Below are 27,809 nucleotides of genomic sequence, written 5' to 3'. Positions count from 1 at the left end.
CGCCGGGCAGCCCCTGCGGCCGCGCCGCCCGCCCATGGCCGCCGAGCCCCGCGGCCGCACTCGGACCTGCCCGCCCGGCGCCGCGGGGGCCGCGTAGGCTGCGAGCCGCGGGGGCCGCGCCGGGCTTGCCCGACCGCCGCCATGGGCCCGGCGGGGGCGGGCGAGCGCTGAGGGGCCGCGCGGGCGGGGGGCGCTGCGGCCCGGCCCGGCCCGGCCCGGCCCGGCGGGGGCGGCGCACGGCTGCGGGGGGGGGTTTCCCGCCCGCCCGCCGCGGCGGCCGCGGGCTGAGGGCGCGCAGGGCCGGCGGCGAGCCCCGGGCGCCGAGGGCGGGGAGGCGGCCGCTGCGGCCCCCCCCCCCCGCGCTCCCACACGCACACGCGCACCCGGCAGGCGCTCGGCGGCACCGGCGGAGGGGGAGCTGCCGCCGCCGCCGCCGCCGCCCGCCTCGCCTGACCGCCCGCCCGCCGCCAACCCCCCGCCTCGGGGGCGGCTGCCCCCGGCGGAGCCTCCATCTGCAGCCCGGCGGCGGGAGCGGGAACATGGCGGACCTGGAGGCGGTGCTGGCCGATGTCAGCTACCTGATGGCGATGGAGAAGAGCAAGAGCACCCCGGCGGCCAGGGCCAGCAAGAAGATCACCCTGCCCGAGCCCAGGTACCGCCCGCCCCGGCCCGCGGGGCCCGGGAGCCCCTGCCCGGCCCCGGTCCCGGCCCCTGCCCGGCGGCCTCCCCGGTCCCTGCCCCCCCGCGCCGGCACCGCGGTGCCGAACATAACGGTCTGGTGGCGGCCGGCCCTCCCGCCGTGCCCGGGCACCCCGCGGCCTCCGGCGGGTGCGGGCGGGTCGGTGGCGCGGCGCCCGGGTTTGCGGCCGGAGCAAGTAGTGGGGTCGGGCTGGGTGCGTTTATTTGCAACAACTTCTGCAGGCGTCGCTCGGTAGGTAAAGATGTGGACAAGCCCGCTTCTCCCGGGGAAAAAAAAAAACCAACCAAAACAACCAAAAAACCCCACGGTTCGGGTGTTTATTTGATCCTAAACTTGATGCTTCATCCAGGGGGTGAGAAATTCTTTAAGCGGTGAGCTAAATAAAATGGTAAAACCAAACTGAATCATTCTCACGGTTTTATTCCGCAGAGCTGTTTTTTGGTGATGCTTCGTGAGGTTTGACAACAGAGCGGGGAGATGCGGGGAGGGAGGACAGGCTGGGGAGAGAGGCTTTCTCTTAGCAAGCAGCTCACGGAGCAGAGGTGGTGTGCAGCGATGAAGTAGTGCAGGTCTCGGTCTTGCGGCCGGCTCCATCGCTGTGGGCTTCCACAGGTCTCACCGGGTGAGCGGGCAGGTGCCTTGACATAGCTGAGGTTGTTTTCTGGGGGTTTCGTGGTAAAAGCAGCTTTCCTTCGGAACGACAGTCCCTGATTAGGCATGTGTTATAAAATCACCTGAGCATCGCTTCCTTATTTATTGCTGAAATTAAAAGTAAGCTTTCCCTCTCTTTCATGGCTCTGTGTATATATATTTAAAACAAAGATTTAGCCAGCAGACAAAATACTGCAACAGAAAAAATCTAACCTAAAATTGACTGCAAAATGTATAGGCAGTTTGCAAGCCTACTGGTGGCCTAGCCTAGCTGTCTGCCATGAACGAGAGATCCCTGAAGCCCTCTTCTCACTTGTTCACTCCTTTTTCTGCCTTTATGCTTGAATTCTGCGTAGCGCAGTGAGGCTGCGGAGCGGGGGGAAGGTGGGGGGCACGGGGGTGCCCAGCCCCTGTTAATCCCCCTTGCAGAGGCAGTGAAACCTCAGATGAAGAAGTTTGGCAGTCGTTTTTAAGCTCTGGTTGAGGGTGGCTTGCTGGACAGACGAAGGTGCCTGTTTTTCTCCTGGTATGTGTAAATGCTTATAAAAATGATAGCCATAAAATTTAGCCTGCACTGTTAACCTGAGGTACAGTGTGCTTTACCGGGAGTGCTGGTAGCTTGACATTTATCGTGCTTTGGTTATGTCTGATACTGTCCTCAGTGACATGCAGTGGTGCTCCCTGTTTGCACCGGGGCCGTGACCCCTCCGGGGAGGTGAAAGGTGGGGATGCGGAGGGTGCGCAGGGGAGGAGTCCTTCCCACACCGCGAGAAATAACAGCACCGTTGGTGCTTGCGGGGAGGCTCGGAAGCTGCTGCCTGGACCGACATCCCCTTGCGCAAAGCGCGGCGCAAGCCTCGTCGCACAGCACGAGGCCCGAAGAACCTGCGGTGTACCGCTCTCCTCCTCCGGGATTTGCATTTTGTCGATGTTTGGTAGTTTCCCTGAGCTCCGAGAGATGGTTCACCCGCGGTCGGCTCCGCAGGGTGGGAAACGGCAGCCAGGTGCAAGAGGAAGTTTTGCAGAGTAGGAGGAAAGGTGAAGGGTTGGGTGGCTGAAATGCCTCGCTCCTAGAGCTGCATGTGGAAGAACCCGTTTGCAGAATACATTTAATATTAAAGGGAAAAGATTGTTTGCCATCCCCCCTGGACTGTCATGCTCTGAAGAAGGTGAGAGGCCTTGAGCGAGGGAGAGGTTTGCAGCTGTAAGCGGTGCTGCGGTGCCGTGGGACAGGGGACGTGTAGGACAGCTCAGCAGATGAATGAGAGGAAGCGTGGACATAAATGAGAACAGAGACTTACCTAAGCCTGGGACCACAAACGGCTCTAGATTGCTTGAAATGACTGAACTTCTCAGCTTCTAACTGAAACCAGGGATTTCCTCACAGAGTAGGAAATTGTGACCGTTATTCTGGTGTCAGATGTCTTCATGCTGGTTTCTGGTTGGTTTTTTTTGATCCCTCTCGTTAAAACAGACATGGTGTGTTGGGTATACTTAAATATTCTGTATCACTGGCAAAGTGATTCATTTAAAATTATATAAATCGGCTGGTTAAGTGCAGGCTGATATAGTAACAGTAAAAAAAACCCCAACACACAAAGTCCTCTCTTACATGAGTTTGAAATAAAACAATTTTTCCAAATACATTTTTTTTTAATTTCTCTGTGTGTGCATGAGAGCAGCTCCTCGGAGGAGCGTGAGCATAGCTTTGTAACGCCGGGCTGTGAGCAACCGTCGTCATGTTTGGCTCCTGGCTGTCACTGGGACAGATAGCAGGAAGGTCACTGGAATATCACATCCACGCCTGAAAATAAATGTCTTGGCCTTATTGCAGCGCTCTTCTCGCAGGAATGTGTTCGGTGTCGGTTTATCTCCGGCGGGCAACAGCTGCCCAGCGACGGCATCCTGTGCTGCTGACGTTATCTCCCCAAGAAATATTACAGAGGTTTTACCCCCCTGTTACAATTTGTCTCTCTGCTGGAGCCTGGTACACCTGTCGGCACCGTTTTATCTTTCTGAGATAAGACTGACACTAAATGAAGTAACCGAGTTTACTGTAATGCAAATTTGAGGGGGCTTCCTGTTTACAAGGAAATAGCTGTAGTGCAGGCAGAATAAATTCCAAGGCTGCAGGCCAAGGCTTAGCAGCAAATAAACTATGAGGGTGAAGAGTTTATTGGCCGTGGGGCTGATTATTGCTGAGGTTATGTGAAGCATCCTCAGACTGTTTTTGTACCAAAATTGTTAAATATCACAGTTTGGGAAGAAAGAGGACAGAAAATGCTAATGAGACAAGAGTGCCTAAGGAAGAGGCTTAGTGTGTTTTTGTTTTTTTAAAACACCAAAACAAAACAACCCTTTTTCCATCCTCTGTCATCTGCTTTTCCTTCCCTTCTGCGTTTCCTCTTTTCGTTCCTAAGAGCCTTGCCAAGAACTGGGAAAGCCGCAGTATCTTTTAGTTTTACATTGTTTCTTAAAAGCCTGTTTTGTGGGTAGATTGGCGTGGCTGGACAGAAGGGCTGTCAAAGGCAGAATGACCTGCAGAAATGGGACCTCAAACGGAAAGAAGACATACATATTGACATATGAGCAAATATGAAACCTTAGTCTTTTTTGACAGAATTGCCGTCAAATATTTTAAATATGGGGGAAAGGAGTAAATTAACTGCACTCTTAATTTTTTAGGCTATTCAGCAGACTTCTGAAGGTTTTCCCTTTTCTATGTACATTTTAGATTTCCCTTATTTTGGTCAAAGGGAGTGGAAGAACACTAACAGCTCTTTTTATTTGCCAGCCGCTGCTTCTGTTTTGAGTAAAGGATTTGCATAACGTGAAGTTGAGAAAAATAGTCCAGGAAATCAGGTAACTGGAATCAAAGAGGGTGCAGGGCTCGCAGAGGGCTTGCATACGGCCCTGCTGTCCTCACGCTGGCTGCGGCCGTCCTCGCCAGGAAAGTTACCGTTAAAGCTTCCTTGCTATAAACATCACGTAAGCTTAGGGTGCTCTTGGTGTACAAATACCAAGGGCATGGTAACAAAACATAGCATGCATCTGCCCAGGCTTCTCTCCTGCTTCTCTTGCTGCAGTTGTAGATGTTTCTCATCTCATCTTCCCTTTTCTAACCTGCTTATTTCAGTAATTACTTCCCTTTCCAGTTAATTCTTATTTTTCTCCCAACCTTTTTCTTTGTCTCCTACCTTCCTCTGAATCCTACCCCTCTGGGGGAAAAAAAAGGCCATGTTGCAGTCACTTATTTCTTAAAAATCAGACTTTTAACATGACATTTTTCCTCAGTTCTCATCCCATCTTCGCTTTACCTCTAGAGATGAAGACTAACGCAATGGTACCCCAGCTGCTTCTCGCCAGGACGGTTTAGTCTGCGATGTGCTCTTTGCTTCCTTACCTAGTATTCAAACTAACTTGTTTAAAACTCTAATTGAGGTTTGTTGAATGCATGGAGGTTGCTTTTTCTTCTCCAATTCCATCCTGAGCTATTTGTGATTCGCTTTCTTCCTGTTACAGTGCTGAATATTGGCAAAACCCAAGCGACATCTCCCGCTAGGAGTTAAGCATCATTACTCTATCCTGTGCTGCTTCTGCTTTTTCAATTTTGTTCTCCTGGCATCACTATACTCTTTCTCTGAATTGCAGTTGTTTCTTTGATGTGTCCTTCAGCGTGTTCGTGTACCTCTTGAAACTTCTGTAACGTCTCTAAGTTACAGGCTAAAATTCCTCTGTCTCTCTGCTGTCGGTTTCGGTTACTTTGACGGTATTTTCTCTGGCTTTGTTTAATGCCTTCTTGTTGTGCTTATTCATTTAGAGTGCTGTCTCTAAGAAAATTTTCCTGACAATTGTTCGTGCAATTTTCGTATTTGTTGCTGTTACACTCGTGTCATCCCTTTGCTTCTTCCCAGGTGCTTTTTTGCCTCTGTTGCTTCAAGCGTACCGTTCAGTTTCGGGCTTCTGCAGGTAGCACTTAACTCACTGAACGTCTCTTGCTGCATGCCATGGTATTGAAAGCTACTGCAGCTGGCTGGTGCTGCCAGCTCCCGTCGTTCCCCTACGCCAGTTGAGAGGCACTGCCTGCTTTGGTCCGTGCTGTTCGTTGCCATCAGGTCTACAAAACTCCTCCCCTGAATCCCTCATTAAACCACTCGTTTGTTAGGAAGCTTACGAAGTTTGACTGTGATGAATCTGCCAGTGCTTGCCGTGTTGATGCAGTGTTTGTCACGTTTACCGACGGTGTTTCCTGTCTGTCTGCCTCTATCCATTTGCATTCGCTTGTCTCCGATGGCAAGCGTGGGACCTGGAATGCTGTTTTGTGGCGTTGGTCCCTGGCACAGCCCAGCAGGGTCTAGCAGCGTCTCATCAGTGATGCTGATACCAACCCCCCCTGCTTTACACGCCGTTTGTTTAGAGAATGTAGTGGCTCCAGGAAGCCTTGTGCTATATTATGCTTCTTCCTCACTAATGGTAGAAACCTTCAAAAGTACTGTTCTCAGGAAAAAAGTAGGCCCAGATTTTTCAGAGGCTTATGCATTTACTGGGCGTTGCACAGAAATGGTGCCAATGAATGCAAAATTAAATAGGAGATGATATGGAGGATTAAGGATCTAATGCTTAATTCAGATGAATTTGTGTCACGGTAACTTTAGCTCTGTAAGGTGGTGGTACTTTATTGAAGCTTCTTCCATCTGCTTGTAGCAATAATGACTGTAAATTATTTCAGTAGAACTTCTTAAGCTTGGCTCTCCTAAAATTTCAAAACAGTTTAGGTTTTTGTTTGACATTTACAATTTTTTTAGTGTGAAGCAAGATTGTTTCTTGGTATTTTTATACCATTTCCAGTATTTCCTAAAAATTGAATTGAAAAGTTGGAAGTAAGAAATTAAAACCAGCATGCAGGACACTCAAACTGTTCAAAAAGGTTTCATCGACATGTAATTTGTGAAACTACGGAAGGAAAAAGGATTCTGAATGAAATGGTTTTATAAACTCATTTATTATTTTGCAGCTATACTATATTGCACTGTTTGAGTTGAACATTTCAGCAGAGAGTAAAGGAAGTAAAGCTTGGTGGACAGCTAAAAGCGGCCGAATATGTGGCGTACACCAGGCAAGTTATTCTGAGAACTAGGATAAGTGCTGTAGGTGAACCTGAAGCAGGTGTGTCGGAGGCAAGCGGTGTGGATTTGTACTTTTCAAGGTCCGAGTGTCCCCGTTAAGCGGAGCATCTCATAGTTCACTGGGCACTTGCTTGAAGCGGGTAGTAAACTACTTGAATGGATGCATTCCATGTTACTGTGCTTCCGAAAGCATTGCCAGCCTAGTAGGTGCAACTAATATTTCTGAGATGGTCAATGTCTTCTCATGTCAGTGAGACAGCAGAGCATCTGCCCATTTTTCAAGTGCTGAAAATACCTGTGAGAGTGCTTTTGAGACGCTTGAGCGTGCCTTTTGTCCCCCAGTCCCCAAGCAATAGTGCTGTTCCGCTGTTCAGCAGGATATCCAGAGAGCAGCGTGAGCGTCCTGCGCTTGCCCGTCGTGCTTGTGTCGTGTCCTAGGCTATCCCTCTATTCTTTTATTTCCTTACTTAAAGTATTAAAGTATTATTGACAATTACGGTCAAGAAAGCCATTGTTCATTTAGTTCGGTGCAGTTCATAGTAGTGTATATGTTTCAAAGGTTAGCTTACATGTTCAGGAGTGATGAAGTATGTAGACTGAAGCTTATATCTTACATTGCTTGGGTGAAAAGGCATGCTTGAATATACATATGGTAACTGTTTGAGGAGGGGGAAAAAACTTGGTTTTTTTCTGAACTAGCATTACAAGAAAGACTGAACATTTGTGTATTTATTGTGGAATAGCTTAGTCCTGCTCAAGGTGAGTACAGATGACACAGTAGTTAAATTTTGTTTGGAAATTCAGCCTCCTGACTTTGCTGTCAGTAGAATCGTGTGGTTGAGAAGGTAGCAAAAAGATGGCTTTCCCAAAACAGTTTAGTATACATATGGAAAGCTAGGGCTGCTGACAAAGTGTACTTGCTTTTTATCTCAGGTTAGCTTTGTAGTACAGTACTTTCTTAGCAGGAAAAACGCATGCTTTAGGGATGGATATGGACTGTCAGTGTCAGCCTGTATAGGAGGGCTCTAGCTTGCTGCGGATGCTGCTTTCCACACCAGTTGGGTGTAATGTCGCTTGGGAATTCAGGTTGCTATTTGTTGTAACTCCAGTGTCTGATACCTTAATAAAAGACAGGCCTACACAGAAGACGAAGGTCCTGTTGCAAAGCTCTTGCAGCTTTAATAGACAAGAACTGAGAGTCTGGAAGAAGGGCACTGTTGTTACCTGTATTGTACAGATCAGAAGCTAAGCCGATGAGAAAATAAATGATGTTACCTTTGTTCACACATAGGATGTTTGGCAGATGAAGGGATTGAAGTTAGATTTTCTGAGCTTCAGATAAGCATTGCAGGCCCTGGACTGTCCCAGCTCCTGAGCATGTTACTTGGAGTGTCTCTGGGCACAGGAAAGAGAGAGCTGGCCTTGAGAGAGATGCTCCAATTAGTTCTCCTGTGGGGCTGCTATAAGGCTGAAGCTTATGTTTTGAAATGTAGACCTTCCCTCGAGCGTCATTACCTTAATTAAGAAAAAAGGTAAATGAGGGTGATCTGGGAAGAGATCAGCGTGCAGACTTCTGCTACTGTGCTAAAAACAGAGGGATGTTTCTAGGGTTGTTTTTGGGGAAAGCTTCCGTAATGTGATGTTGCATTATAGGTGTAATGCATCCGTGTGATCCCGTCTGGAGCCGGGGAACCGGTGCTTGGTGCGGACGGGCTGCGGGTGCTGCTGCTGGGACCTGCCCGGAGCAGCCAGGGCTGGGTGCATCGGCTGCAGAGAGTTCAGCTGAGCTGCGGCACACGGAGCACGCTTGGTTGCTGTTTCTAGTGGGACATATGTACAGGCAGATTTGTCTTTTCAGTAAAATCAATAAACCTTATAGCTATTACTCCTTTTATAGGTATGACGCCTTTTCTGTGCCTGGACCTTCCCGTGTGAAATGTTTTCAGCAGAACTCTGGAACTATAAAATAAGGAAATGACCGTATGCAGCTCTTGGTTTCTGTTTGGGTGAAATCACGTGGAATGGTCTGGTTTAATCTTCTTACCAATAATAGCATTTTTTTTGGTAATTAATAAAATTAGGAAAAAGCCTATCAGGAGCCGTCAGGTTCAGGTGCATAAACCAAATCACATAATTTAATTGGACTAAATTGATGTAAAAGCAGCAGTTTCTCGCTTTAGAAAATACAGCTGTTTTCCACATAAAGAGCTTCACCCCATGTTTACTAGTTTCTCCAAGAAAATAATATACTGAATAAACCAATACTGAATAAACACTTATATAAATATGCCTTGCATAAATAAATAAAAATTTCGGAGAGTGTTAGGAGAAACTGCTTCCATGTAGAAACCCCCAGTCCCCTTCCAGTGTGCCAGGAATTTGTCGTGTCAGCATGTGTCATGTCCGATTGAGAAAGGAGCTGGGGAAAAGGCAGATTTCTCAGGATCTGGTAGAGCTGTGCAAATCAAAGCCTTCATTAAACGCCAACAGAAATTGAGTCCAGCCGACGCAGCGTGTTTGCGATACGCCGCACCAGACAAGCACCAGCTGCACTCCGACCTCCCCGCACTTCGCTGCAGCCTTGGGGGATTCCACAGGGATGTGCGTTGCAGAAGCTCTGTATGGAGCTGGGAACGGATGGGTGCTCGTCGCCCACGAGGAGATGCTACCTCTGCTTCAGGTGCAGATGAGAAAAGAGCTCCTGGTAGCTTCTGCATCCTCCCAGAAAAATGCTTCCAACCTTAGAGGAAGACACCCCTCTCCCAAGGGGCTGAGCGCAGAAGGCAGCCTCCACGTGACAGCTCTGTGGATGCTACTTGGCTGCTATTCTATTTATTACATTTCTGTCTTAATTTCAGAAGGGAAAGCGAGCTCTGTGAAATACAAGTCTTCGTTAAGGTGAACTTTAAATGAAAAGAAGTCAAAACGTGGGTAGGCATTTTACTCTTGAGGCCTTAAGTGTCTGGTGAAACAAGCCGGGCTGCACCGTGGGCAGACGCGGTCAGGAAGGAGTTTGGTTCGGGCGGCTGCGGTTTGCTGGCTACCTTTCAGCGTTTTGCTGTTCCTGGCTTTGATTCCCAGCCCTCGGTGGGTTAGGAGGGTAGCCGAGGTAGTGCCTCTGAGGTGGCTTTCCTTTCTGAGCCTTCTCAACATTTGCTGTTTTTCTTAAGACTCCAGCCTGGCTTCCCGCTGTCCTCCCCATCACATTCTGTTCATCTTCACATTTAAGCGATTCTGTGTCTCTGTGCATCAGTCCTCTGATTTTTTTATTTTAATTTTTTTACCCCAGATTTTCCCAGTCTTCTTTCCAAATTGTTCTAATGATTACGGTTACTTTGTTCACATCTCCCTTACTTTTGGGACCTTAAAATAACTGCCAAGTTAAAATGCACGAGAAGCAAAAAATCAATGAAGACATTTTTACGCTTATTTTTTTTTGTTTTGCTTTAGGCGAATTGCTGCTGCGCTGTTTGGCATGCAAGGCTCTGGAGGGATGCTTGCCTCTTCAGAGGGGATTGTTTCCTCTCGGGAGAAAAAAATATGGGAACATTTCTGTAGTTTTAACTTGTTGTTTAAAAGAGTTCTGAGAAGACCTCATTCTTAGGCCAAATATTTCTTAACAGTTTTCACTTTTGATCAATTTTGCATTGCTAAACCTTTTAAATGCACTTCTATAGAGGAAAAAAAGTTTTGGCTGCAATGGCTGCGTGCCGTTCTGACATTGCTTTGACTTGTACTTGTTGACCCCGTCGTGCTTTCAGTTCAAAGGTCTCTGGTGCAGGATCTTTGGTCCACTTTTAGGAACTTTATGATGGATTTGGGTAGTGCAAATAAATGTTTAAGTCTCTGTGAAATTGCATCCTGAGACTGTAAATGAATAAATAAATCACAGGCGAATGTGGTGCGTTTCAGTCAATGCTGGCTGTAGTTCTTGGTAGCTCAGTTAATGTTTATACTTGCACGCTACTTTCAAAGAAAGTTCTAAACATTTTATAGATACGGAAAGAGTAAAAAAAATTGGCACGTCTTCAGTAATTTTGTATTTGTTTAAAAAAACCCCATTATGATTGACAAATGACTTAATTGCAGTAGGAGCGAGGAGATGTGATTTTGCTCCAATTTCTCTTTCTTGTAATTTCTCAGCAGCAGTGTTCTGGTGGAAGGGCAAGTCCTTGACATTACAATTCAGTGTAATTATTCCTGAAAAATTCATGTACTTAGAAGCTTTTATATTAGTTTCAGATTTCAGCAATGATAATGCAAATGATCCTCAAGGAACGTGAGGATAGTGCGTATTTTGAAGTCGTCGCTACATAGCTATTGCTTTTGGCTCCCTCGTTGTAAACTTTCTCCATTAATATAATTTGCGTAAGTGAAGCTGCTTCATCTCCTGATTGAGATGCACGCACCAGAGGGGGGTTGTGGGGAAGTGTTGCTGAGCTTTAATCCCTTCCATCGCAAACAAGGTTCTTGGGTGGAATATGCTATTAATCATCCTTGACAATTATAAGAGTATTAGTTCACTGCAGTGAAATGACTTGGCAGTGGGCTTAGCACAAACCTTAGAGGGTGTGCAGAAGCAGAAAATGGGATAGAAATGGGTGAACTTGGGATGGAAAATGGCAGAGCCCAGTTCCTGTCCTTTGTGGCATCCAGTGCAAGAATAACTGGGATTTGCAGGCGCCGTTGCTGCGTGCGGATCTGCACCCGGCCGGGCTGTGCGGGCACGTGCGTGGATGTGATGTGCGTACGGAGAGAAATGATGCTGGTTGGTTTCACTCATTGCTACTTTATCCGTCAGCTGATGAGACGAAGAGTAGAACGAGCATGTGCACTCATTAATGTAGCACCAATGGTCGCTTTTATTTCTCTGTTAAATAGTGAAGTCAATTGGCTATTGCAGTGCTGTCAGAGGTATTCTAGTAATAGTACAGGGTGCTCGAGAGTAAAAGAATAAAAGGAACGAACATATTTTTTTCCATTTTATTTCATTGTTGTCCAAAAATGTTTTTTCACAGTCTTCTAATTATTTCTGTCTTCTTCAGATATGAAATTTTACAAGTAGTAGATACATATATCAGGTTAGATGGTCTAATGGTCCTTTCTGGCTTTATATGCTGGGAATTTACTTTGCCCCATTAATTGCTAGAACAAGAGTTGCAGTGTGTAAAATACCTTTTACAGCATCTGAGAACAAAATCATTTGGAGAAGTATTAACTTCTGCTGAACTTTGAACTGGGTACAAGTCTGAGAGGAAGCAAAATGAAATGGATTGAATGTTTGTGGTAGGTTCACTGTTTTTTACCTCTTATATAGGAGGGAAGCTAATCCTTTTTTTACTGGTTGCAAGTGTCTGCCCTTGGCTTTCCCCCCAAAGTGGAGCATTAAGCTGACCTGGGGGCTGTGATCCGGTGACTCACGGCAGTTTACAGTCTGGTTCAAGGGGAGTTTTCTGTTCAGTTGGAGAGGTACTTCATGCCAGTGATGAACACATTACAAGAAAATAATAGCATCATTAGTAATCAGTCACACAGATTTACTCTTTATGTTGAGATGTTTCTTTCGTTCTCCCTGTTGTCTTCTGTTACGTGACTCGTTTTCTTTCCTACTCTGCAGAACCTCAGTAAAAATACTTCTAAGGAGAAGCTGTATTGCTAATGATGCATTGGTAGTATTGTACTTCAGACTTTCAGATTTTCTTCTCATTTGAAATTGGGTCTAAGTGGGCTTAGTTATTTTCTGACTGCAGGCAAGCTCAGGTCTTTGTGGGCTTTGTGAGACTTCCCTGCATCTGCGGGCTGGTGCGCTTGTGTGGAATGAGAAGGCGAAGAAGAAAGTTAGAGATGAAAGCTGGATGGGATGAGGAGATGTGATAAATACGCTGCGGCAAGCAAGGGGAGAACAGGATGAGAGAGAGATTTGAAAAAGGGAAATAGGGAGGGATAACAAGAAGGAAGAGGAGAAAGCAGACGAGTAAATGGAAGGTGTCTGTCTAGTGTGGAAGCGGGATGCTCGCAGTGCAGAGAGCAGGAGGGCGGTGAGGGGCCATGCAAAAGGTTGGCAGTCAAAGGCAGCGGTAATTTAGTTGCTGAATATCTAGCATTTTCTTGAAATAATTATTAGCATTTGAGTAGTTTTTGTACGTGCCAGGAGCCATCAGAACCTTAGCTTGCTGGGTACAGAATACACACATGGCAGAAGGATGAGACCTGCCCTGACGACAAAGAGGAGGAAAAAAAGAAATACAGCTTTATTTTACAGACTGGGGTTCTGAGGCAGATAATGTTTATGACTTGCCCCAGATGATGCAGGAAATGTTGGTAGAGTTAAATACTGAACTCTGCTCTCCTCAGGCCAGTCTCCCTAAAGCTGCCATTTCATTCTTGTTTTGTTTTTCTGTTCTCCTTTTTCTGTTTCAGCTTATAGGTGAATATATTAGTGAGTGTAACTGCGCATTCTTAATGTAAGTATGATTCTTTAATGCTTGCAATAAGGCCAAACATTTTTTTTCAAGCTGTGGTGTGCATGTGTGCATCTGTACAATAGATATATCCCACAAATCTGAACTCTTACTGATTTATAAGAAAAAATAATGTGCTTTTATGATAAATAATTAAAAGCTCCTTTAAGATACAGTAGTAAGAAGGCCAATAGTAAGTAGCTTCTTGATCTAGTTCCGATAGTAAGAGTATGTATATGTATACATACCATCGCATCTTTCTTTACCCTTTCCATTTCCTAGGTGCAAGATGCTTTCAAAAGAACTCCTGCATAATTTAGTATAACAAACCTGCGGGGACAAAATCCATGCATCTTTAAAATTAATAGCAGAACTTTTAGGAAATGTCAAAACGAATGCCGTCTATTTTACTCTCCTCCGTAACTTCTAGTTTCTGCATACGCCCGCATCCGTTGTGGTCGTGCTCCCAGCTGTCTGTGCTGACTCAGGCTGCCTGGCGGACGTTCCTCGGGCTCCGTGGCCATCCCACGGGCTGTGCCGTTGCAGGTACGGCCGTACACCCAGCAAAGTTTAATCTCTTCTGATAGGTATGCTTGTCGTTGGAGTCACAGAATATTACTGATCTGCTATGGGGGGGGAACAGCAGGAGTAACTATTGCTGTTGGCAGCGGCGGGTGGCTGCAGCCAAGGACAGATCCTGGTTCTGGGGTGAGCTCCCTCTCTACAGGACCTCCTGGTTTGCTGCTCCTGGTGCAGCTTGCCTGAGAAGGAGGATTGTGGATGAGTGGTGCTCTTGCTGTACACGTGTCCTTTTCTGTGTTAAAAAGAACCTAATGTGTTTTCTTCTTAGTTTTTCAGAAGATGTGCTTTCAAGTAGGCATTTTCTGCCTGTACTGACCTTGGCACTGCGACTGTTGCCTGCGTCCTGTGAAACTGCATGCCACCATGCATGCTCATAGACAGTGAGAGCTTTTTAATTACAGAGTGTATTTTAACCTTGAAGGTTGCTTTTCAGTGGATTTCTTTGATCAAGTCTGAAAGACCAGGATGCTGGCTGTTGTATGTAGAGCTTCAAGATGCAGCTTAGAGCTCCTTTGAACAGATTCTTCAGCTCACGCTTGTAATAACCCCCTTTTCTGGGGAGGTGGAGGAGCTGACCAGGTTAGAGCAACCTGTGCTGTTCACAAAGTTTATAGTTTGATGACGATGCAGATAGTCATCTTTCCGCCTGCTTCTGGGCAGGCAGCGTGCTCTGAGCTGCTTCACAAGCCTGGGGGTTTTGTTCAGCTCTTTCTTTAAGGACAGCTTCTCCCATGGGGCTGCAAGAGGTGAGCCCGCTGAGCACCCGCACCCGTGCTGCAGCACCCTGCTGCCCGCACCCCTCAACATGGGCATGAGATGCTACGTGGGTACCGTTTGCATTGCCAGGGATCGAGATGCTCGATTTATTTGCGATAAAAAAACTCTCCCAAACGTCTTTACTGTCTCACTGCTATGTTAGTTCTCTCTGGCCGACCTCGGCATGGGTGCTGCTGAGTGCCCAGCCCTGGGGCTGGTGCAGCTCCCTTGCCTGCCTGGTCATGGGGCAAAGGGCTGCACCGTGCTCCCAGGTACCCACTTAAATTTGGTCCCGGTTAAACCAGCGAAGAGGTATCCAGAGTCCAAGTTGGATTTCTCAGAAGATTTTAAGCCTGACTTTTGATTTCCTCTAAATATACTTGTCCTGTTATTTCAGTTGACTTGTGGTATGTGGACAGCAAACTGAGCGTTTCTGAAGTTTTTGTTGTTTGCTGTTTTCTTCCTCTCTGAAATAAAAAATATATGGACAAAACGTTGTGCTACAGTACAGTCGGATATGCTTTTGTTTCTGAAGTCTCCCTGGATTTCAATTTTTAGCCAGCTTTTGTTTCTGCTTATTTTGAGTGTTGCGATTAAAGTAGATCATGCTGTGAACTGAGATGAACTTATGCAAAAAGTCCACTTCTCGCATTAGCGCATTGTTTGTGCTGAAAGCGTATTTGGATATGGAAATCTTTTCAGAAATGGCTACTTTTCTGTGAAATGCAGCTTTTAATCCCAGGTTGTTAAATGTGTAGGGCAACTAATGATGCAATATACAAAGGCAGAGAGGGAACCTTCCTTCCTGTTTGTGGAATGTGCTAGGCTCCGTTTTAAAATTTTCCATCCTTCTGAAGGTTATATGGGTTCTGCTTCGTTTCTTTTGAACTCAGTAGGATTTTTACCTTCCTTTTTAACTTCCGTGTGAGAATTAGGAGGTGGTTATTCTGGGTAGTCATAATCCACTCTGTGTAATTTATTCCTATTTATTCATATGGATAAGGAGAAATGATTTTGAAGGGGTGAAAGTCTGTTGCTTAGAAGCTGGAATGCAGCGTGGACTCCCGTAGCCTGTGATCATTTTACAGATTTGTTCAGATTCTGTAGCTGCAAAAACGTTTTGTTCCTTTGACATGTTATCCATCAGACCAGAAGTACTAGATGTCAAGGGAGAGGAGGAGAAGCGTTGGAGAGATTTGTTCATTCCACAATCGGAGTGTTTTCCTGGACACTTCAGTCATACGTTAAATTTTTCATTATCTTCTCCCATTGTCTAGACTAAGAGATGTTTATGTAATTTCTTGCAGTGCACTTGTTAGAGTGGAGGAAAGCTTTCTTGATGTCATTATTATTAAAAAGGCTTATTATGTTACTAATGGTCTAGCGGTCAGTGGGAACGGGACATTGCCGATGAGTGCTCCAAGCGCAGGCGCTGTGATGGGCAGCGCTGATGGGCTCGGGTCAACCAGGAGGCAGAGGAGAGGCAAGTTTCTGGTCTTTGGTGATGCACACCATGTTCATTTGCAAGCGGTCCTGCTGTAAGCATGGAGAGGCAAGGGGAGGGTACAGCTGGGAGAAGAGGGATGCAGGGGGAAGGAGCCCGCGGGCGGGCAGAGCTGCAGGGCTCTCCTAAACCTTCCTGGGCTGAAGGCTGCCGTCCCCCCGGTCCTGCCGGCCTGACCGCTCTGCTCCACAGCCGAGTGCTGCCGGGCAAGCTGTACGGCTTTTACTGCCCATGCTCACCAGTACGTGACGGTGCCAGTACAACCGGAGGTGTTTTGCCGTCGATGTGCTAACATTTTATGGGTTTAAGAGAAGAATTCAGTTTTACGGTCACCATTTTAAACATCTTAAGCTAGGATGTATACTTTTTAAAATCTGCCCATAGAACAGGCGGCCAAATTTTGCAATTCTGTCAATTATATGATAAATTTTATTTTACTACCTTGCTTTTCCCAAGTACATTCTCCTTCCCGGCAGAAGAGTACATTTCCTCTTCATTTGAAATCAGTTTTTCATTTAGGTTGTAAAAATACGCAGAGAGTAGACCTAGTTTTTAATGAACAAATAAAAAGACTAGCAAGTTTGTCACTGAATAATTTATAGTCTGAAACCTGATTAACAATGTTTAGCCCTCCCAATTCTTGTTTAACTTGATGTGGTGGTTGGCCTCTGGAGTTCTCGCTTTGGATCACAGTGTTCATAGATCTGCGTTCCATGTGGGGCTTTGAGATATCCATAAAAACTATTAATAGAATAATTTCTTAGATTGGGGTTTAGAGCCTTTGAGTTAATTTCTTGGCTTTTATTATAGACTTTTTTCTGGTCAAGTCATTCAGACTTCATGCCTCAGGTCCTCATTTGAGGAGGAGTGCAAATACTTTTCTCCCTGAACGATGATGGAAGAGATCATTTATTAATATTTGTGAGGTTTTTCAGAAGCTCTGGTGATGGGGTCCTTGTAAGCACATGAGAGGGGATGGCCTCGGCCCTTCGCAGGACTGTCTGTGAGCTCTGCAGCGTTTTCGGGCAGGGCTCTGCTGCTCACCCAAAACTGCACAAGTACACGTTAATGAAGAGGCATTAGAGAAAAAATGGATGCGAAATAACCCCAGAAATCTGGTTTTTCTTCTCCAGAAAATGTTAACACTTGTCCACGAGAACTGACCTGTTCAGTTTTCTCCTGACATGAAGTAGTTCTGAGTCCACATTTTACAAGGATTAGGTGCTCAATCTTACTTCTGCAGAAATGTGACTGATATGTAACTATCTTGTTTAGGGCACGAGTACTTTGTACAGCATATTTGTGGTCATTTTTATAAAAATACATAATACATATGAAAACATCAATTTTAAAATTGGAAGCAGAAAAAGTCTAGTGGAATTTTGACTTAATACTATGACAATATAGTTGTTTTACCAAGGCACAGTACTGCTGGGCTACATTGATTTTAAAATTCATGTACTTGTATTGTTGCCCGTATGAAATCTTTATAGGCATTATATTAAAATGAATATTGAGGTTACTTGACAAATAAAGGAGATCTTTGTTAATGTGGTTTAAATGAGTGATTGTGACATTATAAATTAGGCAAAGTAGATGTTAAGTGCACTGCAGCCAAGCTAGGGGCCTAATGGAGCTAATGTTGGCTCATTTTCTAAATGATATATGGCAGTTGCAGTGTTAACAGCCTGATGGAGCTTTGACTGACTTGTACGTTTATTTTACATCGTGCAAGCTAAAACCTGATGTAAGAATGAAGAAACGAAGCGATGACCAGAATGTCCCCTGGGAAGTGCCGTGAGCCCAGGGCTCAGCTCGCCCAAGGCAGGGCCAGTCCAGGGCTCCACCTGATACTGCTGTGTGCTTCTGCCTGCCGTCTCCTTTCTCTGTTTTGGAGGAAAAAACCCCAGCGTTTGGTGCTCCAGCTCCCGGTGGCAGCCCCGTACTACCCTTCCGTTCAACCCGCAGATACCTACCTGGGATAAAAACCCTGCAGGGCAAACCCAGGGAAAGCCTGGGAGCTCTCCTTTAAACTGCTGTGCTCTGGCTTCTGTAGCGGCATACAGTGAAGGGAACTATGTGCGATCACGGATGGCTTTTTTTTCCAGTTTATGCTCAGTTGCGTTATTTTCAAACCTTATTAGATAATTATAGATTCTTGAAGGGGAATTCTAGCAACATCACGCTGTGTGGTATAGGCTATTGATATATTAAGCTTGAAGTGTAAAAGTTGTGTCTCTTCTACACTGAATAGGTACTAATATTACTAATATTCTGTACTAGATAGTGTTAATGTTTACAGTGGGGAAAAGTGGTATTTCTTGTGTACCTTAAACTCAAAGAACCTTTAAAAAATACCCTTAAAAAAAATCCCAATATGGAGACTAATTTCAGGCTAGGAAGGTGATGTCTGGAAAGGTATTCATAGACTTTTATTTTCATAAAATAATTTGCAGTGTTGAATTCTGTGAATTCAACAGTCTCTCTGTGTTTGTCGCTTGACTAGAGGCCTGTTGGCATTAATGGCTGTAGTCCAGTGAACTGTCATGGTCTTCAGGTGGAGCAGCAGGCTGCCTGTCGCGCTGTGAGTTGATTCAGTAGATGAGCAGCGGCATCTCATTTTGCATGAGTCTCTTACACTGATGTTTCATTTTAGTGATCCTTTTCTCCAAAGTATGTTAAAGGTCTGGTTTAAAAGAAGCAGTTTCAAATAACTCTTCTTCTTCTTCCTTTTTTTTTTTTTTCCAGTATCCGCAGCGTTATGCAGAAATACCTTGAGGAAAGGGGTGAATTAACCTTTGACAAGATCTTTCATCAGAAAATTGGTAAGTCACATTTCAATAAAATGTTACTCATGTAAATATTTTTAAGATTGGCTTGCCTGCCACTTCTCTGTAATGACTGCTGAAAAATCAGTGTTGTAGATGTTCTGAAGAACACTGGAATATGGATAGGACTTAGTAAAACAAAGGTCTTCAATAAAATGAAATGTTGTGAAAGGGAAGAAGACGAAGCAAGGCAATCTGTCAACTTAACTTCATGTTCTGGAAAACTACTGGAAAAATAATTAAATTATCTGGAAACATCGAGGAGAAAATCATATTACTTGGTATGGGCTTGTCAGCAATATAACGTGTCACATCAGTTAAACATTTTTTTTTCTCTGCAGGGTTAATAAGCCGTGTTGATAAAGGGAGCAGTAGTAGAAAAGATACCATACGTGTTGTCTTGACTGTCTGACATCATGTTCTTGCTGGCAACGCAGGGAGATGTGGCCTGGGTGAAACCGCTGTGTGCAGGGGGCGAAACTGTTGGGGAAAATTGACTTGAGGAACAGTTGTCAGTGCTTCCGTGTGAACGTGGAAGGATGTATCCGGGGAGTCTGCACAAGAGCATCAGAGCTCAGTTACTGTGCAGCATGTCAGTTAACAGTGTGAATGCTCAATGAAGAACCTCTGTATTCTGCTTGCGTGCTGAGAAAGACTGTAACCACACCGAGGACAAGGACAGAATTACAAAAGATCTCCGTAAACTAGAGGAAGGGGAAAAAATGCAGTGCTTCGCAGTCAAAACAGGCAGTGTCCTCTACACCTGTGCTGGAGTAATTACACAAATACAGGGTGGAGAAGCAGTGATCAGGTAGACGTTTTTAATTGACTTGGCTGTTACAGTGGGCCATAGGTTGTATTGTCTCAGCTAGATCACACGACTGAATATAAAATCAGGATTGTAGCCAGTGAGGCATGTGAAGTAATCCTCTTCTGGCAGAATATTGTGTCCATCCTGCCCATCCTGGCACTGGACTACAAAATATACATGGTCCTGCTGGAAAGAGTCCAGGAAAGAGCAGTGGGAATGAGCAGACGTTACTTAGCAGTCTGCTAAATATGACCTACAGGGAAGTATTGAAATCGGGTGTTATGTAGGCTATGAAAGAGAGAAGTGAGGTTGAACAATCTTCAAAAACAGAAAAGTTGTTGCAGGAGTAATGAGGTTAGTCAATTTTCCAGAGGCTTAACATGCGAATTAAGAAAAAGTCTGGATAAGAATAAAACCATTTTAGTAGTAGGACGGGTAGTAAAGCAGGGGAATGGATTTCATGAGGGGCTTGTGAAATCTTTGTCTAGTAGATCTGAGGAGTGGGTTGGCATACATCTGCTAGGACAGTACAGCTGCTCTTGTCTTGCAAAACAGGGACAAAACCATAAAACGGGCTGGGAAGACTCAAGGAGATCAATGGATCTATTCCTGTCTGAAATACACTGAGACTGTCATTAACAGTGGAAGCAAACGCCCAAGAACAAAGTGCCACTACACCTTGTTTCCCGGGGAAGGTGGTGCAATGGGGCATCTTTGGGCTGGTTGAGCTTTAGCTGGTCTCCCTTCCTGGCTGGAGCAGGAACGGCCAGCCTTCCTGTCGCCTGGAAATGTGCAGCTCAGTAGGTAGGAGAATATTCTGGAGTGAGAGTTTTAAGTATTGCCAGATTAAAATAAATAGTATTCTTGTATAGTATCACAGATTGTCAGTAATGGGTTTCATAGCTTTTTACAAAGAGGGTTGTGGAAACGCCAGCCTAAAGTATGTGTTCATAGAAGTCTCATTGAGGTTTCCATTGTATTACAGTAGTTGAAGCGTAGTCTTTATCTTTGTGCATAAAAACTGTGACTTTTTATTCTGGCCAAAAATTTTGCACTGTAAATGCATATATACCTTGTTTGCTTGTGCTGACGTCTCTCAGTCTGTGTTTCAGTTTAGATGTCTGTGCTGAATCATTAATATTTTGCTATAGCATGGCAGTTGCAAAATAAGTGGAATTTTAAGCAACCAAACACAGGCTGACTTTAACTGTTTGATTCTGTTTGGTGCCAATGAAACGAAATAGTCTTTTTTTTTTTTTCCTTTAAAAAAAAATAAGTCGTCAAACAGAACAGCTGATATGTAATGGATATTTCTATTTATGTAATTGAATACTTTTTCTTAATAGTTGGTTCCAAAGAACAGTGAAGAATATTTTGGTAAGTTATAGCAATTATAGTTAGGTCACTGTAACCTTGGAAGGATTTTATCTTTCTTTTTTCCCCATGTTGGTAGCCATCAAACCTGGAATTTTAGAGCCCAGAGTTTCATTAACATATTAATTTCTCCCCCAGATCTTGAGATGCACAGTTCACAGATGTGCAGAGAGGTGTTTTCCTCCTCTCCCCTTGGTACAGTCATAGCAGTACTTGCCCTCTGTTACCTGGAAATGAGGAGGTCTTCTGTGACCACTTTGCTGGAGTTTCGGTTACTTCTGAAGCTGGTTTCTTCTGAAGAAGGATTAGAATGGAAGAAAAAAAAAAAGATTAAAGATAAACATGACTTTTTTAACAGAATGCTTTGCATTGCACTGGAAAATATTGTATTTCCTTACTGTGGTTGTTCATTTAAATTTTATTGCATTTTCTAGCTTGTTCTTTGCCATTAAATTAGTTCTGTTTCCAGACATTAGCATAATTGCTTGTGGTAAAGTACCTTCAATTTTAGGCAAGCATTACGCAAAAGGCTGTGAAAATAAATATGGTGAGTTAATTAAAAGTCTAATCACCTTTTTACTCTTGTTGTTATCTCTTTGTATGGCGGGGATGTGGAGAGACCGCAGCAGACGCTGGACCTACATGTGCAGGTCCGGGGCGGACGCCCCGCGGGAGCAGCTCCTGCTCGGAGGAGTTTAAATCAACCCGAGTCAAACGAGTCTCTGATCGTGAGCTGTAATTCTGCTGGTTCATCCCCTTGCTGCTGGTTCTTCCTGTGCCTTTATTTTCTCAGTTCAAGAGCCGTCTAGTATACAATGGTTTGTCCCTACATACTAATTATAAAACTTCATCAAGCTGCCTATTTTTTCCTTTGGCAAGCGGTGTAGATGAGGACTGTTAAGCTTTTTTTCCAGACCATAAGCTGTAAGTGTCTTTCTTATAGCTCCAGGTCATTGTTTTTTCTGTTTTTCAGTATCCTTCTTTCAAATGTAAAACCCAGGGCTTTGATCAGTTGTCTGATACAAGTCTTTCTGATGTTGTATATGGAGTCGTTCCTGTTGGATGTTTTCCTATAAGTATGTCTAATTGTGGTGCTGTTCTTATCAGCTGCAAGTGTTTATCCTTAGTGAGCCCTTAAATCCTTTTAGGATCAGTGCTTTCCAGGTCCCACTGGAAAAGATTGGCCCAGATTCCCTCCCCGCCACCTCCCCCAGGTGTGCAGCTGCAGGGAACTGCATGGGTGGCTTGGGCTTGGAAACCAAAACCTTTGCTCTGCCCTTTGGGATCAAAATAAGAGCAGGAAACTGTCAGCATGCAGTGTGGCAGCAGCCCTTCCGGGGATGAAAATGGCCTGGAGACTTCATAACATTTGCATAAACAAGTGTCTGTCCTCCATTTACATCTTTTTCTTCATGAAGACAAATAGGTTGCTCTCATCTCTTGAAGATGGCACAACCGTTTGCAGGAGCTCCAGAATGATCTTGAACTCTCTAAGAATTGCCTAATGAGTCAGAGGACATGTAGATAATAGAGCCACCCAGAAAAATGCTCTGGCAGTGCTTAATAGCCCGGCAGCCGGCTGTTCCTGCAGAAGCTGCTTCCTCCACAGCAGAAGCTTCATGGGGAAGTACAGCATGTCTCGAAGCGGAGTGCGTAACCACCTTTAGCTAGTTTTCTTTTTACCACATCCTGTTTGCTACACCACCAGATTATGTGTTTGCTTTAGAGAAAGAGACATTTTCTGGTATCCCAATATCTATAATTCACACATGGAATCCACTCTGCTCCACGACTGCGTTAAAATTGCATGTGGAGTTCTTGTGCTCCCTTGCACTGCAGGGTGGGCGTGCTGGTAAAAATGCTGCTTTCAGAGGGCAGTTTTGATATGAGCATTACAGCTCATAGCTGCTGGGCGGATCATGGTCTGCTGCCGCAAGTATGACTGCCAAGTGTTAAAGGGCTTGAGTTAGGTCATAACATTACTTTAGAACAGGATTATTGTGGTTATTAAACTTAAACGCTTTGGAGTGAACTTGTTGCCTGTTATAGTTCAGTGACTCTTGTGTCTGACACTGGACTTTCTCACAAATTGCATCTACTTGGTAGGCAGTGAATAAAGTTGGCTTAGAAATCCTGGGATGTGACGGTAAAACATTGTGCAGCTTCAGGTCCTGGCTTAGGTTTGCCCTTGGGTTCTCTGGTGACTGCTTGGAAGCTGGTGGGACATGGCAGTTTGTCTACACCCTTCTCACTTTCTCATCTGTTACACAGAGCCGTTGGGTTTGGGTCTTGCGGAAACATGAGAACAGAACATAGTTTAGCTGTTTCAGCAGCTGGTCATACTGCAATATAAGCTTTTCACCTTGCCTAGTAAGTAATTTGCATTTTTTTCCTCCTGAAGCTGGATCTAATTTCTGTTTCATTTTCTTGAAATATAACACTTGTAAAAAAAACCAATTAAAAAAACTTGTAGTTGACGTAACAAGTTACAAACTTTTTTTTTTTCCTATTTACCATCCACTTTTGTATAGTGAGGAATGATCTTTCTTGGGTGATTCATTTAACTGTCTTTTATATCTTCTTAAATCAGCAGGCTCCAAGTTGGAGGTCTTCCCAGCCAGGGTGAGCATTTTGCCATCTATATCAGTGCTTCTTCCTACACACGCATGTCTTGTGAGGGGCTCTCGCATCTTATCTTCTCCCTTTATTCGGCTCCAGCTAAGTATAGCTAGTGTATATTCTGGTAGCTTTTTAGCTGAGTTTCCAGAGCAAATGAGCGTTTGGTCTATTTTGTAGTTCCTTCTGCACAGCAACCTACAACTGTGGGGAGGGACTTTTCTGCCTGCCCTCTCTGCAGTTAGAGGGAAACGCGCTCCTGGCCGTTCTCGCTGCTGTTTCCTCCAGCTTTGTCAGTGACAACTTTCTGTTGAAAAAAAAACCAACCCAACAAACCAGGGTGAGAACAGCTAAAGAGTTTTTTTTAGGGCAATGAATCAAGCTTTCTCTTGCTTGTTTCTCTAGTTATGGACCCATCATATTTCATTATTTCAGAGTTTTTATGCTAATCATTAGATGGATCTTGAGTTAGTCTGTTGAGAAAAACATTCTTGCTCTTCCTCTTTCTGTTGCCAGTGTGGTAGCACAGCGCACTGCACTCCCTGAGATACCTAAAAATAACAGGCTGGGAAAAGTACCTCCCTAGAGCATTATTTAAGCTATTGTTTAATTTAAGCATAAGATCTGTGCGCGGTTGGCATTCTGAACTAATTAAATAGTCCTCTGAGGAAATAACAACGAAAGCAATAAAACTTGGTTGGGAGTAAAGAAAAGCACCTGAGTTTTTGGCTATTAAATGAGCAGTGGAAGACAAAATTGTTAGTAGATCTTGCTTCTAGTCATTTCTAGCCGCTCGTGATGACTGCAGCTGCACGCTTGCTTGCACCGTTGGGGAAGGATGTGTGAGCGGAGGGGGAGTCGTGCCAGCAGCGTGTCCTCCACCCCTGGTCCGGCCGACCCATCGGTGGCACCGGGGCTGGTGGTGGCCGGCAGCGGGGGGCTGGCCCGGGCGTGCTGGGGAGCCGAAGCGTGCGAGTCTCGCAGGGATGGATCGAGGCCCTCCATCCTTCTGGGGGGAGGATGGCGGCGAGTAGGGGGGGCTGCACAAAACCCTGTGCTAAAGCGTCTTTAAAAACGGAGAGTATTTTTAGAGCCGAAGTCACCTAGGGGCATACATTAGCTACTGATCTAAGACTTGAAGGATTGAAAGTGTCACTTGGACTTCTTTCCTAACAGTGTTCATGAGGCTTGTAGCACTGTGATGATTTTACTCTGTTCTGGTATATTGATGTTAAATAACTTGCAGCCATGTAATAGGGAGAATGGTACTTGCTTTGCTTGGCGGGTTTTCTGTAAAAGCAAGAAGGCAGGTTTTTTGTTCAAGTGGTTTTATTCTGGGGTTCCTTTTCTGACCTGGGGAAGGCGGCCACCATACAGAAGTAGACACCATCAAAATTAGGAAGTAACTATACGAACCAAAAATTATATTTAAAATAGTGTTTGAAGACTGATCTTCTTCTTTCTCGTTACTTCTTATTTTCAATTCAAGTTTAGACTAAAACATGGATGGTGGATAGTCTGCAGGAGGCCTTTATGAATCTGTTGAACCCATGCTTTCCTTGCACGGTTTGTATGATCAGTTAAAAACAACGCAAAAACCAAACCACAAGTAGATGTTGGAAACTGTGTGATTGTAAACCGAAACAGAAACTATTAATGTGAGACGTTTCACAGGGGAGCTGTTCCTTTACAGTGATTCTCCACTTGTGTCAAACTGGGGTGTGGACAGTGAAAGAGAGAAAATATGCACACCGAGCCTTCTTATAAAACTCACTCTGTTTTGCTGTATGCAGGTTTTTTTTCACTGAATTAGTGTTAGGTTTAAGATCTAGTTTTTATGTCATAATTTAAATGTTACTGGAAGCTACATTTCTTTCAACATACTTTTATTTTGTGGTAAAGTAAACATGATACTTGCATGAATTACATTGAAGATCATTTAGAGGGATGTTGACGAAGCTTCCTGCTGTAGATTTTATGTGCGTTTTACCAGCAAGCAGTTTAAAGGAGGTGTCTGTCTTGTGTGTCAGGGACAAATAGTATCCAAAGTCACTATAAAAAAATGTATGTATTCATTTTGGTTTTTCTTCTGATCACAAATAATTGAGCATTTCTTTGTTGCGATGCAGCCTGATATGCTCCCATGCCTTTCTTTGTGGAGGGTTTGAAGATACTCAGTTGTGTGATTTCCCAGTGGACTTGCAGATTAAGTCTGAGCTTTAAAATAGGAAAATATATATCCTATCATCTGGAACTTCACATCATGGATAATGTACACATGCTGTTAAATATTAGCATTTATATACAGTGTAGTTGTTGGAGGATTTAGGTCATGGGGAAAAATAGTCTTTATCTCAGCAGAGCAGTGTAATTATACAGGTTTTGGGTTAGATTATCAGGAATTCCAGGCAGACTGGAAATTTTGAACTCCAGAAGTAGTACTGTAGGAGAGAAAATGAGCAAGGCAGATAATGAATATAAGATAGATAGTGATAACAAATTATAAATTATTTGAATGAAATTTCACTTGGATGTTTCCATGTTTAAGTTTTCGGCAAACATACATACCAGACAGTAAACGCCAAGCTGGTTGTACACAGCCTGCAGTGACTTTGTGTACATCTCATAGGCTGGGCTGTTTTTCCCCGGGAAGCATGTACGTAAACTCATTCCTTTCAGGTTAGATGGGCCCTCAGTGATTTGTTCAGTCACCGCGCAGCTGCACACCTGAGGCTTCAGCAGCCGTCTCCTGCAGCGGCCAGTCTCCAGCCTTTCCGTCCAGCTCCGTTTGCAGCGGCTTTGCTGGCGTGCGGGATGGCATCTGGCTGCGTGCAGGTGCGGCGAGGGGAGCCGAGGAGGAGAGGGCAGCCGGCCTCCGGCTCTCTGCGTGGGTACTGGCCAGGGACGGGCATTTCCAGCACAGCGCTGGGCTGCAGTGGCCTCCAAAAGGTCTTTGTGCCGGCGCTGGGCTGCAGAGGATGGCTGGGCTCCAGAGTGAGGTCCTGCTGCGCGGTGAGCTGCTTGTTACGCCTTTGTGCCTTGCCAGGTCCGCTGCCAAGGAGGGGTTGCAAAGACCGGTTTGGAAAGCTTTGAGCTAAAATGTTATAAACTCGTCCTTAATATAGTGCAAAGTGACTTCCATACCAAAGATAGTGTTTTCTCTCTGCTTGTACTCACTTGAGCTTTCTTAGCCCATTTCTGATGTTTATACTTGTGTATAAACAGTGATGGTGTACAATCTTGATTTCCCCCTCCTCCCCCCCCCAGCAATTTCTCAGTCAATCCGAAACAGTTGCACTCCCATGGAGTTTTTATCAATGTGTCTTGAAACAATTCACAGACCAATTAAGCCTCTGAAACCACTGTGAAATAGGTAAATATTAGTTTTCCATGTCTGTAACGTGGCATAATAACAACTTGATAGCTCTGTACTACTAATAAAGCAGATCCTCTGGTCCTGCCAGTACTACTGATTCATCTCAGTGGGATAACTCATTAGTATCAGGAGAAAAGCTCAGAAACCAGGAGAAGAGTAAGTAGAATCTAAATTACTGAAGCTGTTAAGTCTTTAACTTTCAGCAGTGCTTTTAAGAGGTAGAGCAGTTAGAAAGTCGCAGAGCAGAGAAGCTGGAGAGCTCTGGCTATCAATTATCTCATGAGTGCATTTGTAGAGCGGAGAGCAGACATGGATATTTACTATAAGCCTTTCAGATGTTTTTATTGTTCTATACCAATATCTGTCCTATAAAAGAACGATGCATAATATGACTTGCAAACCCCCCCGGGGAATTGGTCCAGATTTGCGAGGTTCTTGGTGCAGAACGTTATGCGGCGTGCTGTCAGGAGGTGACTAATGTACACCATCAGACCTCCGAATCTTCAAACTCTGTAGGGGAACAGAACAGTAGCCTTATAGGGTAGTTGCTTCTCTCTTTCCTGGCCTCTTTCCACTGACAGCATTATGTTCAGCCAGTGCCTCTATAATCTGCTCTCAAATGTGTGCGGTGGTTGGATAGGTAGGTTCAGAAACATGCAAAACAGTTTCTTAATGTTTCTAGATACTTCTGTCAATAATTTCTTTGATTACAAGGGGAAAGAGTCTTGACGAGAAGTAGAGCCATCTGTTTCTGAACCTCCAGCTCTCAGCAGCTTTCTCTCTTAGAGTGCACAGAGTTAACCAGAGGAAGGCTTTAAAATTCATGTAGGAGAATCATCTGTGCTCTGTCACTGTTGTTTTAGTGGTTTTGCTCCTCTTTACCTAAGTGCTGTGTGTATTTACTAGCTGAATACTACTGGTTTTGTGTTTTGATTTTAACCACACTACAACAGTCTTCCTAGATGCTATTGCAGAACAGTTCGATTCTTTACAGTGGTTAAGTTACCGAACAGTACTTGCTAAG

At 44.7% G+C, this 27,809-nt stretch overlaps 1 protein-coding gene across 2 annotated transcripts in view; it reads left to right on the top strand.

The window, feature by feature from the left end:
* The first annotated feature begins 239 nt into the window (after positions 1–239).
* The window catches only part of GRK3 (G protein-coupled receptor kinase 3), a 79,130-nt gene continuing 51,560 nt past the window's right edge, over positions 240–27,809 (top strand). For both annotated transcript variants that reach the window (XR_012045236.1, XM_072879950.1), the window contains exons 1-2: positions 240–652; positions 18,529–18,605. Coding sequence is in view for 1 of the 2 variants with exons in the window: in XM_072879950.1 (XP_072736051.1) it covers positions 540–652; positions 18,529–18,605 (190 nt within the window). In the remaining variant the exon portion in view is untranslated. The remainder of the gene's footprint in view (positions 653–18,528; positions 18,606–27,809) is intronic.

This window comes from Ciconia boyciana, chromosome 15 (genome assembly GCF_034638445.1).
Source record: "Ciconia boyciana chromosome 15, ASM3463844v1, whole genome shotgun sequence".
Taxonomy (NCBI): Eukaryota; Metazoa; Chordata; class Aves; order Ciconiiformes; family Ciconiidae; genus Ciconia; species Ciconia boyciana.
Note: the sequence above shows the minus strand (reverse complement) of the source record. Positions and strands in the feature narration are given on the sequence as shown.